Here is a 17,197-nt window from a genome sequence, read left to right on the forward strand (position 1 = left end):
TGCATTACTACACTATATGACGTCCTTTTCTGACTTTATAGTGATTTCATGATTGCGTTATTCCTGCCATATGATCTTAGATAATTTTTCAGTCTATATAAGCTTAAGGTTGTGTCTATAGTCCTGTATTATACCTCGCCTCTTTTAACTATTCATGACGCCATTTTCTGGCTTCATCGTGACTTCATAAAGTCACTATCACTGTGTTCCTGCGCAGAAGATCTTTAGACTCTTTAGCTTATTGTTTTGCTTTCTTGCTCACAAATGGGTGTTTTGGTTCAGATTAACAGCTCTCATCATGAGCACAGGCAGCTGTTTTTCAGTGAAGAGGAACCAGTGTTTATTCTAGCCCCTGATTTTGATGTAGCTTTAGCAGTTAGTTCGATTTACTCCAATTTTACTTATTTGGATTTGTTTATTTTAATCAGCAGTGAAGTTTCTGTCTACTTTTTTTCATGATTTCTTTTAAATGTATGACTTCTATGCATTTTGAGTTCTTACCGATTTCAGAGTTAGTTGAAGGCTTTGCTTACTTGTTCATACACAGTGTCAATGTCTATGTAATGATCCATGTATTATCATCCAGCTGGACACACTGACCAGTTCAAGATGTCTGGAACTTATTTCAGATTGCATCAAGAGTGATAGCAAACATTTGTAGCAGTCCAGGAAAAGCAAAGGTATAAGGAGAAAGAAAAACAACGAGACAGCTTAAAAGTCCTCAGACAGAAAATGTACATCCAAAGCCAGACATAACTGGAGACATTTAATAAAATTCCAAGGTCCAAGATCAAGAATCCATCAAATGGGGTTCATAGAAATTATGTCTCAATTTGGGGCAGCATCCTTCGGAAGCTGCATTTGTAGACCAATTTACGTCACAGAATTCATTTTTAAATCTAAGAATGCAACCGAACAGCTAGCAGTTCACATCTTAAAAACACATTCTTTTGACGTTTTTGAATCCACCAAAGAATGTTTTCTACTCGGCTGTAAGAGGATGCAGCTGTCGCCGGCTGCGTAGACCAGGTCCTTCGACCGATTGAGACACAGCCATAGACTCTTCTCATGAACACAGTAAACAAGGTCCCATTTGAAGGCAGCAAACAAGTAAGATTAATGTTGGCTCCACATTCACACAGCTTACCTATTTGAACATCGCATGATGCACTGACAATCTCAGAAGTTTAATGATCGTCATCCAATATTGTTGAGCATTCTTCAAACTCTGATATTAAGCATTCAAAAACTCAGTATCTGAACATAGTTTGCAATAATTTCTATTATCATTGTGCTGTCTGTTGAAAATATCTTTGTTGATATAATCAAATGCAACTTAGCGTTCATATTCTTAAAGAGCTTTTTCATTAGGACATTACCTTATTCTACTACAAAGAAATACAGCCAACTATTGAGTAGATTTTCTTGTTGGATAAAAAATATGCAATATTAATGTTTTAATATGTCCCTTATAGAGTGTATGACTCTGTTGGTGTTTTTGTAGGTTTGTGCACACTGTTCAAAAGTTGTTTGATTAAGTATTATATATTTTATAATTTACACCTTCCTGCTTGTATTGCTGATTGCTGAATTGATGTCATGTGGTTCCGAGTTCTAATCGTGTCTCTATGTTTCCAACGCTGCAGCTGGTGGTAACCTCCAGTCACAAGTGCGGCCCATTTACTGATGGTGATATTAGCCCTGTTCATACAGCGGCTAAAGGTGGGAATGTTGTGCCAAAAACTAAAGACAAACAGAGGGGGCTTCGTTGTTCCACATTTATGGTTTACCTGTTGCTTGAGTAGGAGGGAGAGCCAGCATGGTGGGACAGGATGCCGAAGATGTTGTCGTCCTCACAATGCCTCTTCACCTGAAACACTGGTGTGTTATATAACTCACACGCAGAAGCATGTGAGTTATCATGTTGCCTTTGTGTGATTCATTGTAAACAAGTGAAGGGTCAGAGTAAGTGCAGAATGTCACATGTATGTGGTGGCTTATTTTATTAGTGTGGTGTTTTATTTGAAGTGCACTCAATTTATTTTTATATTGTCAGGTAGAATTCTCCCAGGGCTCCGTCAGTGAGGGACTGGCTTTCCAGCTGTAGCACAACTGTCGTATATGTCTTTCACATAAGTTACAACAAGGCAGCTTTTGATAAGTTGGAATTACTTTTTTCACTTTTCATTTGTTCAAAATAATTGAATATGCACCACAGCACTAAAACGGTGCTCTTAAAAAAAACACATCTCTTATCAACAGCTATTAAGATATTTTAACATAATTTTTGTTTCCAATCCACACTTACTTTCCTAAATTTGTGTGTGTGTGTGGGGGGGGGATGTTAATCATTTTTTATTATATTTTGGGAATTGTATCTTGTATTGTATTTTGTGGTTTTTATTTTTGATAGAGCCAAGCTAACGTTCAGACCTGAACTGATCTTTTCCTTAAAACTTTACAATGTACAATTATTTTTCTCCATTGAGACAACTTAGGGTCAGTGGGAAAAGCATGTCACATGCTCCAATATTCACCAGCTAGCTAGCTTGTACTGATCTTTGAGAATGATCCAAAAGCTGAAAGACAAAATTGATAGATTATAAATTACACAAGCATTACACAAGCATAGCTGTAGTGAAGTTTGAACAAGTAATAGTGCACCTTGCAAAGAAAAGACTAAGGAAGTAATCAAAGAGAATAGCGAAATAGCTAAATGACAATAGCTTTACTTAAAAACTCCATTGCAAGTAATATGATAGCCTATTTTACTACGCACCAGGGTTTTGTGTCAATGTACCCACTTACAATCCTGGTCTACTTTGATTGACATAAGGAAATCTTGTACTTACCGCAAACTGTGTGTAAGTAGTGAGAGTCTTATGACATCATCTTATTTCAACATGTTGGAAAACCTTGAACATTTCCTGTCTCTATATTAAGTGTTTTATTGAATACAAAAGAAGAATCCTTTCTTTTTACACTCCCCTCACTTCTTTGATTACTTAATGGTATTAATTAATCTATGAAGAAGCAGAGTGACCACACTGCTTCACAGGTCTGGGAGGCTGAGAGGGGAATCCTCTGTATTTGTTGCACTGCATAGCGTAATGTGACCAGATCAATGCGCTACCAGGTAGAATTCTTTAAGTAAGACTTGTCAGCCTGTTAATCCCGAGATCCACTATGTGACTCACACAAAAAAACAGATACTAACAACGAAACAGGATGTAGCCTTACTTCCACCTCCAAAAACCTGATCTCTAAAACAGGAGGGGCCATGTGATGGGAGAAAATGTGTTGGTGGTCTGAAGCTGTGACAGCCCCACGCCAGACATAACCTGCATTCCCCCCGAAACCCCCCACTTACAAAAACATCCCTGACCTTCCTTCTAATTGGACTTTGGGGTGAAGGGAGAGAATGGGTGGGGGTGGCTGTGGGGGTTGGAAAGGGGGTAGGAGGCGTTAAGTGTGACCTTTTTTTTCTTTTCTGGGGAGTTTCCCAAGGCACAGTGGGGAGGATTGGTTTCTTTGGCTCCGCTCACAAAAGGGGCCTCAGTTTTTTTTCTGTTCCCGGACAGTCCCTGCAATTCTGCCGGGATTACTCTGCTGTAAGATGCAGAGCTCAACTCGGACAGATTACTAAATTGTCTGAATATGAAGAACAAACTTAAATTTGCGGCAGCATCTCTGCACCAAGACCATACATGGAGAGAAGGTCTCTGGTTCGTCTCTGGTTCGACTCCACAGAGAGATAACAAAAAGACGAACCTGGATTGATCTGTCCAAAAATCCAAGAGTCTCCCTACCCTGTCTAGTGCCCCTGAGCAAGGCACCTTACTCCCCCAACATCTGCTCCCCGAGCGCCGTACATGGTCGTTCACTGCTCTGTGTGTCCTGCACCAGATGGGTCAAAAGCAGAGATTAAATTTCCCTACCTGCATGAGTGTGCCTTTGCATGTCTGTGCATGTGTTTGGCTAATAAATGCATCTTAATCTGCATCTTAACAGCGCTGAAGTACATTTCGTCTGTTCACAGCCAGTGGTGAGACAGGTCATAATAACAGCCACAAAGTGCTACATCATTCTGTATTATATTTTAGACTGCTATTAATCAGGCAGTAGAGCATTATGATGTCTACAAAGTATAGTTGTATAATTTACCAACTTTAAAATTAGGCGGATATGTTTGTTTTCTGTGTAAAAATCATAGTCAGGTTATTTTGCACAGTTATTACATATATTTTATGGATTAAAAGAACAATTTCCTTTTAACTGAAGTCAAATTGTATAAGTGGAAAATATCATTCATTGGAAATATGTACAGATACAGGTACAGGTACACTACTTGATTACATTTATATCATCACTTCTCACAACTGGCAACAGCGGACGCACGCCACAGTGCAGAACAGGGGCTTGTGGTGTATATCCTCTGCTACTCCTTTGAATACAGTTGCTCTGGATTTATGATTTGATAATGCTCTTAAATGTGTTTTCCAGCTTTTATTTAAGACACTTAAAAAAACAAAACAGATGACCTGACTCTTTTCATGGTGTCATGGAAAGATGTTTTTCTCTTTTTGATGGATAATCAGTAAAGCTGTGTTGCTGCATACCTTGGTCACCATACAGCAGGATCATCCAGGACCTTTCGTCCACTTGCAGACTCAACTCCTATTAAGTGCACAGATTAAGTGTGAACAGTAAGCTAATGTCACTGCGTCTAAGGGCATAGGTTTGGGTTCAGTAGTGGGAGGTACAATGAAAGTTTATTTACTCCCACTACAAACAAAACTAAAACCGTGTGAATTCCACACGAGACAATTGGGCTAACTTTGGAAACAGTAGTTTAAAATTCTAAATATAATTAACTTTTTCTAAAGTTTTTCACCACACGTCTTTGTCTTCACCAGTGGAGCTCGAGATCAATGATTGATTGTTAGATGTTGTTAAAAACTCAAACCTTGAACATTTGATATCCTGATACAACATATATTTTTTGATAATGACTGTCCAAACAGAAAATGATTTAGTTTCAGTGACAGAGCTCTTTATTATAGATGGTTCTTACTAGAGGAAACACTATTCTTCCCTATATTGTTGTTCAATTCTAGTTTGTTTTAATATGAGTATTCACTCTAAATCATTTTTTAACCCTCAAAACAAACAAGATCAAGGTTGTGCTCAGCTCTTAGAGGTGACAGCCTTTCTCTGGTTAAGACCGAACGATGTGTTGATCACTTATTAAAAACTTGGGCCCGCCTGCTGGAGAAGCAAAACTCAGTGTTGCTCCTGAAGTTCACAGCCCATTCATACAGAGCATCTATATGAAGCACTTTTCTCTATATGAGAAGGGGCAATTTGGCTACTCTTTTATTTGACCTTTGGATGTTTTACTAGTTTCCCCTTAGTCACAATAATAAAACCCTTTCATACAAACATCAAATATTGAGCTTATAAAAAAAATTAATTGACAAAGAACTTGTTTTCATTCTCAGATTCTATAGATTTCAATGTGGGAATTTCCTGCCTTCTGTATTTAGATCATTTTAACTATGATATCCCTGGGTTCTGGGCAGTTGGTCATAGGAAAACAAGACATTGATGTCATCAGCTTGGAGTTTTGGGAATCAGGACAGTCATGCCATTTTTCACTAATTTCATACATTGTGTATTAATAAATAAAGTAAATGGCAAAATTATTGATGATCGACATTGGAGTCCTGATTTAACTGATTTAAAAGTTTTTGAATTTCTCTAATTTTTTTACAACCTCTTGCCCCATGTTATAATCTTACCATCATAAGACAAGTTTGAATGTAAACCACCAGCTCTACATATTGTTCCACTGTAATCAAAGGATGAAAGATAACATTAGAAGGTCATATTACCAAAAATAGGGTAAAAAACATGGAGGTATAACAGTCATGAAATTTATCATAACTCAATTCATAGCAACATGTTTGAAAGAAAAAGGAAAATCACATTTTGATTGTATCCATATACATAATATGTATGCACATTTGTACCACACGTTTCACAAATTTCAAGATTTTTCACAAAGACAGCACTAAAGACTTTTTGATTGATTCCTCAACCCTGCAAATACATCATTCATTATTTCCCAGATACTAATAGTCTATTAATTACAGAATTGAATAATTTACAATAAAATAACTCATTCTCATTTCCAGGCCTTTTTATACTCCAATAATTCCATTCAGTCTTTACATGCATCGATCTGCGTAAATCTTCCCATGAAAGCTGTGAATTCTGAAAATTTCACACAGAGAGGAAATGTTACTATAGCCTCAATGAATGAAAAACCTTGTAGTGTTCAACAAAGCAAGCAGCTTACTGATGCTGAAAAGCCTTTTTTAGGACTCCCCCTTTCAGCAACTCATTCCTGGAATTAGCTTCCACATGAAATCAAACTGTACACCGAAACTCTGAGAACTTCCAGTGTTATTAAAATCACAGACGCAACGAAAAAGTCAGGTGCCGCAGCTGACAGAGAAATTGCCACAAAGTGAAGTTTTGTTGTAAAATGTAAAAAAAATCTTCTCCAAACCACAGAGAAAACAAGACTCAACAATTGAGCCATCATACTGTATGACAACACCTTTTCTGGATTATGTTTTGGTTTGGTCCAAATTTAATACAAATGGATGTACAAATGATCCTTTTTGTAAGATCAATATTTGTAAGAGGTATCTGCGTAAGCAAATTGTATTTGCATGTGCAATGCACTGGGTTTCACTCTGACAGTGACCTTCAAACACAGGCAATTTTCTTCCCCAATTCTTTGTTGAAAAAAGTAATGATGCATTTCAAATTTTAAACATTCTGATTTGCTGACAGGGTCTTCCAATCTGCTGCTGCTTTCCTCTTTATGTACTCACTGTGGTGACATGCAACTACCCAACACAATCAAATAATGAAACTAAATTCAATAAGGTACAATCACTTCACACTTTCTGTCACCAATCCTATATCCCTTGCTGTAAACCAAATGCAACTTCCCCTTGCAGAGATTTTGCGGCATGAAGCAGCTATGTTCTCTAGGACCCTGTCTAAATGATTATAATTGACCAACAGATATAACCAGAGATTTTATCATCAGAAACCTGAAAGATCCCTCATTGATCACCTCAAAGTGATTTCTGATTCAAAATTTCTGTACATCTTTAGTTACTTATTTTGTGCAAATCCTCCCATTTCCACCCTGTCATTTTTAGATGAGTTGTACAGGTCTTGTGTTTTTCCTTGTACAAGGTGCCAGATGTGCAACTGGAATACATGAACTGCTACAGAACTTGACACAGATAGATGATAGAGACTCAGCAAAACCAAACACAGACAATGAAAGCCAAGGAAACAACTGAAACATGTCCAGAGGAAACAATCCATCTGTGCGAAAACAGGGCATCATTCCAGAATTTTCTTGTCAATTGATTCTTTGCCATTGGTCCGCGAGTAAGGCTCAAAAGCAGAAGAGCTCAGGTAGCGGGCGGAAAGTTCCTGCAGGTTTCCAGCCAGCGATCCAGCCATGGACAGGGGATTGGAGGAGATGCGGGTGGCGACACCACTGAGTAAGGAGGGCATGGGGAAGGTGAAGAGGCTGTGTGCTGCAGATGAGCTCTGCAGGCCTGCCACTGTCCCTGAGCTGGTGACAGTGGGTAGAGGAGGGCTGCCGCCTGCCGTGCCAGTGCTGCCTCCACCACTGCTGTTGCTGTTATTGCTACCATTGGTGGCCATGGCCATGGAGGGAGGGCGCAGGGCAGAGCCCAGAGTGCCACTGCTGCAGTGGGGTAGAAGGCCTGGCAAGCCCGGAGGTGTCAACAGCCGCCCCTGCTCCAGCAGTCTTAGGACACTGCAGGTTGCTGCTGTTTCTGAAACCACTGAACGCAGCTCAGAGTCCTTCCCTTGGTCCTTCTTCTGCTTAGTGCGCCGGTTCTGGAACCACACCTTCACCTGGGGAGAAGCACAATGAGAAACTTGGGTCAAGTCAGAGTCGAGTTAGTTCTGACTAAAAGACTTGAAGTGTTCTTGACCTGAGACTTAGACTTTAGACAGATGACCTTTTTACCAAAATATTTGCACATTTATTGTGTAGTTGTGCTTTGTTTTTGAGACATGATTGGGTGATTTTGAGTAAATTCTCATAAAGTTACTTCATACTGATGCAGGTCAACATAAGAGGCCAATGCAAGAGACTGACATCATATAAGGGGTGAGTCAAACAACAATGACATTTGGATTTAAATACTATGTTGTCATAGCGATGACAGATGTAAGTCATGCTGACATTGAGCGAGAGACAGTTTACCAGAGTATCAAGGGACCAACATACAAAGACAAACAACCATTCACACGCAGATCCACACCTACTGTGAATTTGGAGTCTCTAATTAACCCTAATTCCAATCCGCATGTTTTTGGACTGTGGGAAGCCTGAGTATCCGGAGAAAACCCATGCAGACACAGGGAGAACACGTTAACTTCACAAATTATAACTAATATTTCCAGGGCCCTTTTAGAGTTGGCTACATTACATTACTACAGCAGCGAATGATTGACTTTCCATGGCTCAGAGCATTTCTAATTCACTAAGACTCGCCTCTATACCCACAAATAAACTACATTTAAATAAACCATGTATCATTATCACTCAAGGCAGAGGAATAGCTCAACACGAGAAACAAGAGCAAGCGAGTGCAGCAAAGTGAGAGACAGAGATAGCTAACTGAGTAGCTAAAATACGCAGCAGATCAGTATTGCATGTAAACGTGATAAAGTCACTCAAAGGAGGAGCAGAGCGACTGTTTGAAATGAGTTTAAATGTCATTATCAGATAAAGGATACACCTCAGGATGTATAGAGGAATGTTATGACAATTTCTGGCCATTTGTTTTCCATGCTGCCATTGGACATACAACACAATCACTTGTTAATGTTAAATATCATTAGGATGTCTAAGGTGTGAGCATCCTGCAACATTTTAGTTCACTTTACATGACTAATTTAATTGTAGAAACTGGAGCAGGTCATCAGAACACAGACTGACTTGTGACTTAAAGATTAACAATTGAGTCTTGCACATGTGATTAACTCCCACCCACATATTTTATATTACCTTTTGGATAGGTAACAGATAGAAAAATCTATTGAAATTAAAACTTTTCTATTTGCTATAATTAACTTTCATAATATTTGCTGTGATTATAGTTCAAGTAGTAATCTGATCATCTCAGTACTTGGAGATAATTGCACAATGAACCATACAAGTCTGTGTCTTGACAGATTAAGTCAACGCTATTATCCAAAGCTTTTGTTCGGAGAGCATAAGTGGCAAAGTGCCTGCCCATTCCCAACTGCTGCATTCAGATTGCTACTGGTTGTCTTTAATGCATACTGTAGCTCTTAATCCAGGGATATATGCACTCATAGACACACGATCAAATCTGGTCCAATGTGTAATTGATCAAACGTCATGGAGGAGACGGCTCACAGAACTTCATATGTCAGAACACTGTGGAACAATCTCAGCCTGCAAAAAGCAAATCCAAATCGCCAGCTCTCGTTGGTAATAATTGTCTTAGACATTTTTGTTCTGTCGGCTTGCTGGTTTTACTTGATCAAACCAGATTGTTGTTCTTATATTGCAAAATTGTGACACGATGGTGATTTATTTAAAGATGAGATTATCAGTGGAAACTGACAGAGAATAAATATCTAATGATTTTTATAATGGCGTAGCAGACCGCTGTTTTATATTTCCACAAACAGTTATTGGAGAAAACCACCGTTATATATCTAACAGAACCCTCAAACTACTTTCCGATATTTTGATGATGAAATGTTAAAAATATGTATAAGTAACTGTAAGTTGCAGCCATTATTATGTTTCTATATAGATGATATGCCAATATTACAAAGAGCCTAACATGGTAACTGAACAATCCCAAAAGTGAAGTATCTTCGCCATTTGTTTCAGAAATATTACCAATGTCTCTTCCAGTCTGTGTATAGCATATTCCAGAAATTTATGTAATATCAAAATAAATGGAATAAAATTTGTTCATTTAAATTTCACACTGAAGAATGGAAAAAATAATCCATTCATTTTGATAGCACTGATTAAACTGTAGCAAAAGCACCAACCTTGTAATTTAACATGTTCAATCAAGTCATTCATCTGGCTCGACAGATCTATTCAGTTATTTTAACAGTTCCACATACTCTTAATTGAATACATGTCAAAACTAAAACAGATACGGGCTTGCCTGTGTATTGAACCTGTAAATCTCGAGTAATTTCACCTGATCCTATGGAACAAAATATCCATGTACCAATCAGCAGTGAGCCTCCAGCTCAATCCTGCTGCCCAGTCCAATCACATCTGAATATCTTTTTTTCCCTTTCTCTTCAGTCTGTGGTTTCACTCCTCAACCTCTGTTAACAACCATCTCAAGTCAAGAGAAGAAGTCCAGCCACTCAATCCAGTATTTTCTGTTTGTGACTTAAAGACTGCTCCGGAGGAAAAATCCTGTTCATTTTGGGGTGAAATTCTCTGACAAGTTGAAGCAAATAGCACAAACAAAAGATCAATGCACTCGCAGTAAACCCCGTCATTCTGTAATGTAAACAACCAGCTAATGCTGGGGAGATAACATGTTAATTTCATTATTGTCAATAAAAGGTATTTCATCAGGACAAGAAGACACTCAAAGAAAATCCTGAAGCCTTTGTTCTGCCGTAACAAATGTTGTTTTCTATAAATACTTTTATATGAGCCAAATTTCGAGACACTTAACTTGTTTTGACTTTAACAACAATTTTGTGACTCAAACGAACAATAACCATATTAAAACGTTAAAATTTAAAAACTTTAAGCAAATAAGTCAAATGTGCAGAATTAGTAGTAAAATAGGACCCGTGGGGTTGATGTAAATCAACCCGCAGATTGAAGATGTTCCTTTGTGAGGAAAAGGCTGTCTTCTCAAAGACCTCCACTTTAGGTCAACGTCGTTCAACCACATTGAAAGCCACAACACATTAACACCAAAGGCAGAGCCGAGGGCCCCGTTAGCCGTATTGCACACTTTTAAAACACATAAATATGTGAATAACACCAATGCTCCGGCGCAGACAACTGGTTCTCCCTCGAGTCCAAATCACAGGGTGAGTGGTGCTCTGGAATCTGGTGTCAAATGCAAGAGTGCAAATGCAGTTCAACCACAGCGGACACTGCGTGACCCATTGCTGACCCCAGACATATGACATGAGTAGGAACTCTGCAGGTTTTTTTTCAAAGGCAGATTTGGTTTTAGCAACTTGAGGCAATATTGTCAAATAACACTCCATAAGCCGAATCACCAGTACATGAAATGAATCTAATAGCACAATTGATTTAATTTACTGGGAACAAATTCAATATTGTCCAGTGGTGTATTCATTAACCTAAATACAAGCTCAAGAATCACCACAGCTCTCATAGTGAAAACGTTATATTAGAAGCTCAACTATTTGTCATTGATTATTGGAGCCATTAAATGTTCATTCATATCTGTAGTAACAGGCCCATATCTTTTTAAATGATCTGCTGTAAAAAACAGAATTCTCACTTCAATCTCTGATTTAAACTCATTAATATGTGAGAAAATCACTTTAGATTAATAGGTTCTGTCTGAAATGAAATTGATTAGTGATTTGTGTCAGGGCTTACAAATCAAATGAATTGACTTTGATCATATTGATAAAATCTCCTTCTGCTGTTACAAAGCGAGTGGTCGTCTTAGATTGTAATACGATTGTCTGATGTCAAAATAGACAGTGAGTGAAATTAAACAGACAAAATACATTAAGTTAATTTAAATCAATCAATCAATTGAGTCTTTTGCCCCATATATTTTCCTGTTTAAGCAGAATAAATTCAGAATTTAGAAAATGAGCAGGGACCAGTGTGATGAATACATACCTGAGTTTCAGACAGATTGAGCTGGCGGGCCAGTTCAGTCCGTTCCCTCCCGACCACGTACTGGCACCTCTGGAACTCCATCTCTAACCGGTAGAGCTGTTCTGCAGTAAAGGAGGTGCGGGTTCTTTTGGGCCGGTCCAAATCCAAACCCTTCGGCAGAATAATCTCACGAATGGAGCCTTTAGCATCTGCAACAATAAGCACTCTAAATGAACAAGGTTGAAGCCAAGATTGCAACCAAGTAACAATTCAAATAAGTAATCAAATATATAATTTCCTGTTAAAATATAGGAACAAACATCACAGTTATAAAAATATTATAATACTATTAATAACAGTATCAATAATAGAGAATCCACACAGATGTACTCAAATACAGATTTTACTTTCTGAATTTTAGTATTTGTGGATTTAATTATGGACAAATACTGTTCTTTTAAATTATATACCAATGAGCTGACAGCACTTAATGCTAAAAATTATTAGATTTAATATAAGAACCATAGGTCCGAGTCTTTTATTAAAATGATAATACTTTTATACTTATTTTTATTATTTATTTATTAATACATTTATATTTCCTGACGAAATGTGCATATCCAATTAGTGAATATAACATAAAGACACCGGGAAATTAAAATCACATGTACATCATGTGGTTCCATTTTAATTCACTTGTTTCATCCACATGTTAGCACACAAGACAAATTACAACAATTTGTGCTGTCATAAGAAATATGAGCAAAATGTTTAAAACCTTAAATAGGGTATTTTTCAAATCGAGCACAAAGTGGTTCCAGTGTTACAATAAATTAATTTCCAATAATTGTGCTACTAACAAGAAACTAAATAATAAATACTTATCTATGAAACAATTTTCCAAAAACTAAATAAATTAAAATAAATAATATAAAATATAATTTAGGGAGTCAGTTTGTTCTGTCTCATAATGTCTTGTGCAATTAATCCTCTGTTTTTAATTAACTTATATTTATTATGTGTTTATTAAAAACACACACAAACCAAACACACACACACACACACACACAGACACACAGAGTGTGCATGAAGGAAATACTCTCTATAGGCACCTGACAGTCATTTACATAGTTCCATGTTTGGTTTATATATTTCTATGCAATACTTTATAAACAGCTTCCATTTTTTTATTTTAAATAGTATTCATTTTAATATATATCCCCCTGAAAGTATAAGGTGGTAAAGATCGAATAAAACCCCTGCTGTATGTAGCCTTCTTTATCCTTAAAATTTGTGTCACACTTTGAACTTAACCAAGGAAATATACATGATTGTTTTATTTATTTTAATAACTAACATTAAACTTAAAAGAATACCATTAGTTCTGCTACAATTTCATAAGAAAGATTCAGCCTATTGTGGATTTACTTTTAAAAAGTTAAATATAAAATCACAAATCTCACGGCCTAGAATTAAATAGACATATTTAACAACAGTACAAGAAATAAAAATGTAATATCTCATTCTTAAGAGCAGAAAAAAAATATGTGTCCTTTTATCCAAAGGCTCCATAAATATACATATATACCGATTTTTCATTTAAAGGAATATTTTTTCGTAATCAACCATCTTCAGTCAATGAACCAAAAACCATGTCTGTTATTATAAATGTTATACAATTTTGTTCTGGAGGATTCTCTAATTTTGGTAATTGTGAAATTCATGTCAATCTAACGTCAGTTTATTTGACTTCAGATCAAATCTGTGCCGTCTCTACAGTATGAAACCTCAAGGTTGTAGAAACAAAAAAATGGAGAGAGAAAGAGCCGTACCTCGGACTAGGATTCTACGGCAGTAGTCTGGGTCCCCTGTGCTCCCTCTGTTCTTCTCGCAGTTGTCCAGAGTCCCAGAGGAGGAAAAGGAGTCCTGCTGCTCCTTGAGGAAGCTTTTGGACAAGCTGCCTTGGGAGTCCTTGCCATCCTTTCCCTCCTTTAGTCCATTCTTCAGCACCATCCCTTCCGTCTCTTGATTGTACCTGACCTCCATCCTCAGTTTATCCTCAGGACCTGTGGTTCGCCTTTTTTTTTCCTTTGTCAAGTGAAAAAAAAGGATATCTGGGAGAACGCGGCACACCAGCTCGTCTGGACAGTGTGGGTTTTAGTTTCAAAACAGCACCTTCCAGCTGGACAGAGTCAGCTATCTAATGTCTGGAAAAATACTTCTGTCTCCAGACCAAGGAGCCCTATTATCACTGACCAAACTCCCTTTGCCCAATGATCATGGACTTCTCACTGAAACTCAACAGTAATTCAGTGCCCCCCTTTCTTCGCTACATAGACATCAGGCTGATAGATGATCTTCACATAATCAGAGCCACGGAAGCGCACTTGCTGTTTCAATTGATTACGGTAATTTCGCTGCCTCCACATTTGCGTAACCTCATGAATACACTAAATTGTTTGGGGAAATAGATCAGGTCTTGATAGAGGGGTTAGCTTGTCCCGTCCCCCTCTGTTTGCCTCCTCTCAGCCCAGGGAATCAGGACAAATGATTGGTCTTGTCTCGCAACCAAGCCTCCCTGAACCCCACATGAATGCTCACAATCACAGGGGTACGACTCTTCCAGATCTGTAAAAAGTTCCCGGGTGCTTCATTCCTCCATCCGCAGATCACGACCAGACATTTGTTTTCCTCCCCCAGAGTTCTCACAGTGCACCTGATCACCGCGGCATGTCAGCGAACTTTGATCCCGTTTTTCCCTTTGGCTCTCTCGCCAATCAACGGAATTCTGCAATGAGCGGATCTCGCCACTATGCTATTGTAGGCGAGAGACACTGGGGGAGAGCCGGAGTGGGAGAGAGAGAGAGGGATAGGTGGGGAAAAAAAGGCATAGCAGACTAATCCATTTCAATATGCATTGTTGGAGGCAATGACAAGCCTGCGAGTTTCCGCCCAGCAACGACGCAGGGCTCTGCTTTGACGGGAATTGTTTTAAAGTTTCCTGTGTCGTCCTGTGTTCATTCAGAGCAGCCCGGCAAGGTCCTGGCCGCTAACGCCACATTCTTCAGTATTAAAATGATTGGACCCCAGAAGCCATCTACACCCCTCATAGTCTTAACCTCCACATTTTAAAAAGACAAAAACAGGAGAATAAAACTTGTCATTAGTGCTTAGTCTGCTAACACTCTCTCTCACTCATGCATACCCCTGGAATGGCCCCTACCGCTCTCCACCACTCGCCTTCCAGCCCACTAGCCACACACCCACCCGCCCTACCACCAACTCTTAGCTATTTTCATTGTCAGTGCAACAATATCTCTGAACACAGCAGTGGCCAGTAATCCAATAAGACCATTGATTAGGCCACAATGATTAAATTCAAGCCAGTGGCCTAGTGCAAGGAACATTCTCTGGCCCTTCTTGTCACCTTAGCTGGCCAGAAGCCCTCTTCAACCTGCCCCCCTCCTTGAGTGCCATTCATGCCTTTATGGGAAACAGAGAGGAAAAGGAGTGAAAGATGGCAATTATCTAATTGGACTATTAACAAACAATTCTGTGAGTGTGGCTGCCCGGCAGTAGTCTTTGGGTGGGTTTAAGGGCTGTATGTTGGACTAACTTTATTCACTGAGTGTTTTGGGGGCTGCTGCTTGGAGTGGGGTAGGATCTATTGTTTGAGAGAGGTAAAGAGGAGGCTAAAAAGGGAGCGACTAAAGGGGACCGGGGCTTCTCAAGCTGTGGTGCAGAGCCCCAGCCTGGGAAATAGATTGAGGATGCAGCATCTTGGACTCTCATGGACACACAATAGCTGAAGGGGAGAAAGGACCGATGTTTGGTTTCTACATCCCTAAAACTATCACACACTCAAATCTAGAATATGAATAATATAACTTTTTTGTAATTCAGGTTTTGCTAACATAATGCTTGGGAGAATTTCTGAGTTTTCACTTGTAGATAATGGGTTCCTTTAGTAGGTCCTCGTAAACAAAAGGCTTCTGTATCCCGTCACCAGAAAATGAGCCATTAGGCTCGCATCACATCAGAAAGCCTCAAAGTGCTGTAAGGATCTAACACTTTCATTGCTGCTTGAATTAGGCTCGACGAAAAGACACAATATTACATTTGTTGACTTGCACCATATGCTGCCATTGTGTTGTGATGTCACTGAAGAGTGAAACTACAACATTTACCTGGTATCAAGCTGCTTACACTGGTTTGTGTGACCGCGTTTTATTGTAGAGACAATAAGGTCATTGACCAGCTGGATGTTATGGTGGGGATGTCTTTTGACCTTGTGGTGTTCCAAAGGTAACGTTCAAATAATCTACATGAAAATCCCTTCAACATACTGGTGGCCCTTTTATTATTACTTTCCAAACCAGGAGGGTTACTCCTTTGTATGCCATGTTTTTCTACATATCGACCCCGCTGTATATTCAATATTTCTTTACCAATATTGTTGTTCCCATAAAAGGAATAGTGTAAGTATTAAAATGACACTACTAACTAATACTAACAGTGAATTGACTCATGTAAAAATGACCTGTATAACACCTTAACCACTCCAGGTGTAGAAGTAATTCTTTAACCTTCATTTTCTTCCTGTTGGAGGCTGAACTCCAAGGTATTGCTACTTCAGATGCTTTTATTCCACAAACTTATTAATACCAGACCAGTATCGATTAATATTATCTTAAATGTTTGTACTGCAAAAAGCCTCCATAATGTATTACACTAAAAACTGCATACTGTAGTTCGACACAGGAGTGTTTGACTAAAACTTGACTTTGGTGAATATGGCAGATGTAGAATCTAGTCCTATCCCGTTCAACACAAGGGTTCCTTAATTGGCCACAATCGCATGACCAAGTTTGTATAAAAGAAATGAAAAAGGTGAATCCACAGGGATTGAATATATTCCATCATGTTCATTTCTACTTCAAGCATCCAACTTTGGAGGCAAGTGCCCTCCCACACACACTCACACACATTCACAGCGCTCTGCAGTGGTCCAATCACCACAGGCCAGCGCTGAATCATGAGCCTTATTATCATCACTATTATAGTCATCATTTTTAACACAGCATGGCTTCAGTGACATTCTTTAAAATACTGGACAGTGCTGTGCTGTAATGTGACCCGGCTACAGACAGCTTTTCGTTATTTCAAAACAGGAAATTAGAGCCGTTCTAGGGACACATTTAATGTCTGGTTCGAAATAAGTGTGTCCCAGGAAAT

General features: G+C 38.7%; 1 protein-coding gene across 1 annotated transcript; it reads right to left on the reverse strand.

The window, feature by feature from the left end:
- Nucleotides 1-4,260: 4,260 nt before the first annotated feature.
- Nucleotides 4,261-14,240, reverse strand: vax1 (ventral anterior homeobox 1). The gene is made up of 3 exons (XM_062401291.1): nt 13,795-14,240; nt 11,984-12,171; nt 4,261-7,977 (listed from the first exon to the last, which is right to left on the reverse strand). Exons 1-3 carry the CDS (start codon nt 14,006-14,008, stop codon nt 7,432-7,434), a joined length of 948 nt encoding a protein of 315 aa, XP_062257275.1. The 5' UTR covers nt 14,009-14,240; the 3' UTR covers nt 4,261-7,431.
- Nucleotides 14,241-17,197: the final 2,957 nt, after the last annotated feature.

This window comes from Platichthys flesus, chromosome 12 (assembly GCF_949316205.1).
Source record: "Platichthys flesus chromosome 12, fPlaFle2.1, whole genome shotgun sequence".
Classification (NCBI taxonomy): Eukaryota; Metazoa; Chordata; class Actinopteri; order Pleuronectiformes; family Pleuronectidae; genus Platichthys; species Platichthys flesus.

What these genes read in the sequence shown, in the direction of transcription:
- vax1 (XM_062401291.1), bottom strand. Translation starts at nt 14,008, where the DNA reads ATGGAGGTCAGGTACAATCAAGAGACGGAAGGGATGGTGCTGAAGAAT. An exon ending in CCGTAGAATCCTAGTCCGAG is followed by an intron (nt 12,172 to 13,794) that starts GTACGGCTCTTT and finishes TTATTGTTGCAG; the next exon opens with ATGCTAAAGGCTCCATTCGT. An exon ending in TCAATCTGTCTGAAACTCAG is followed by an intron (nt 7,978 to 11,983) that starts GTATGTATTCAT and finishes GCTTCTCCCCAG; the next exon opens with GTGAAGGTGTGGTTCCAGAA.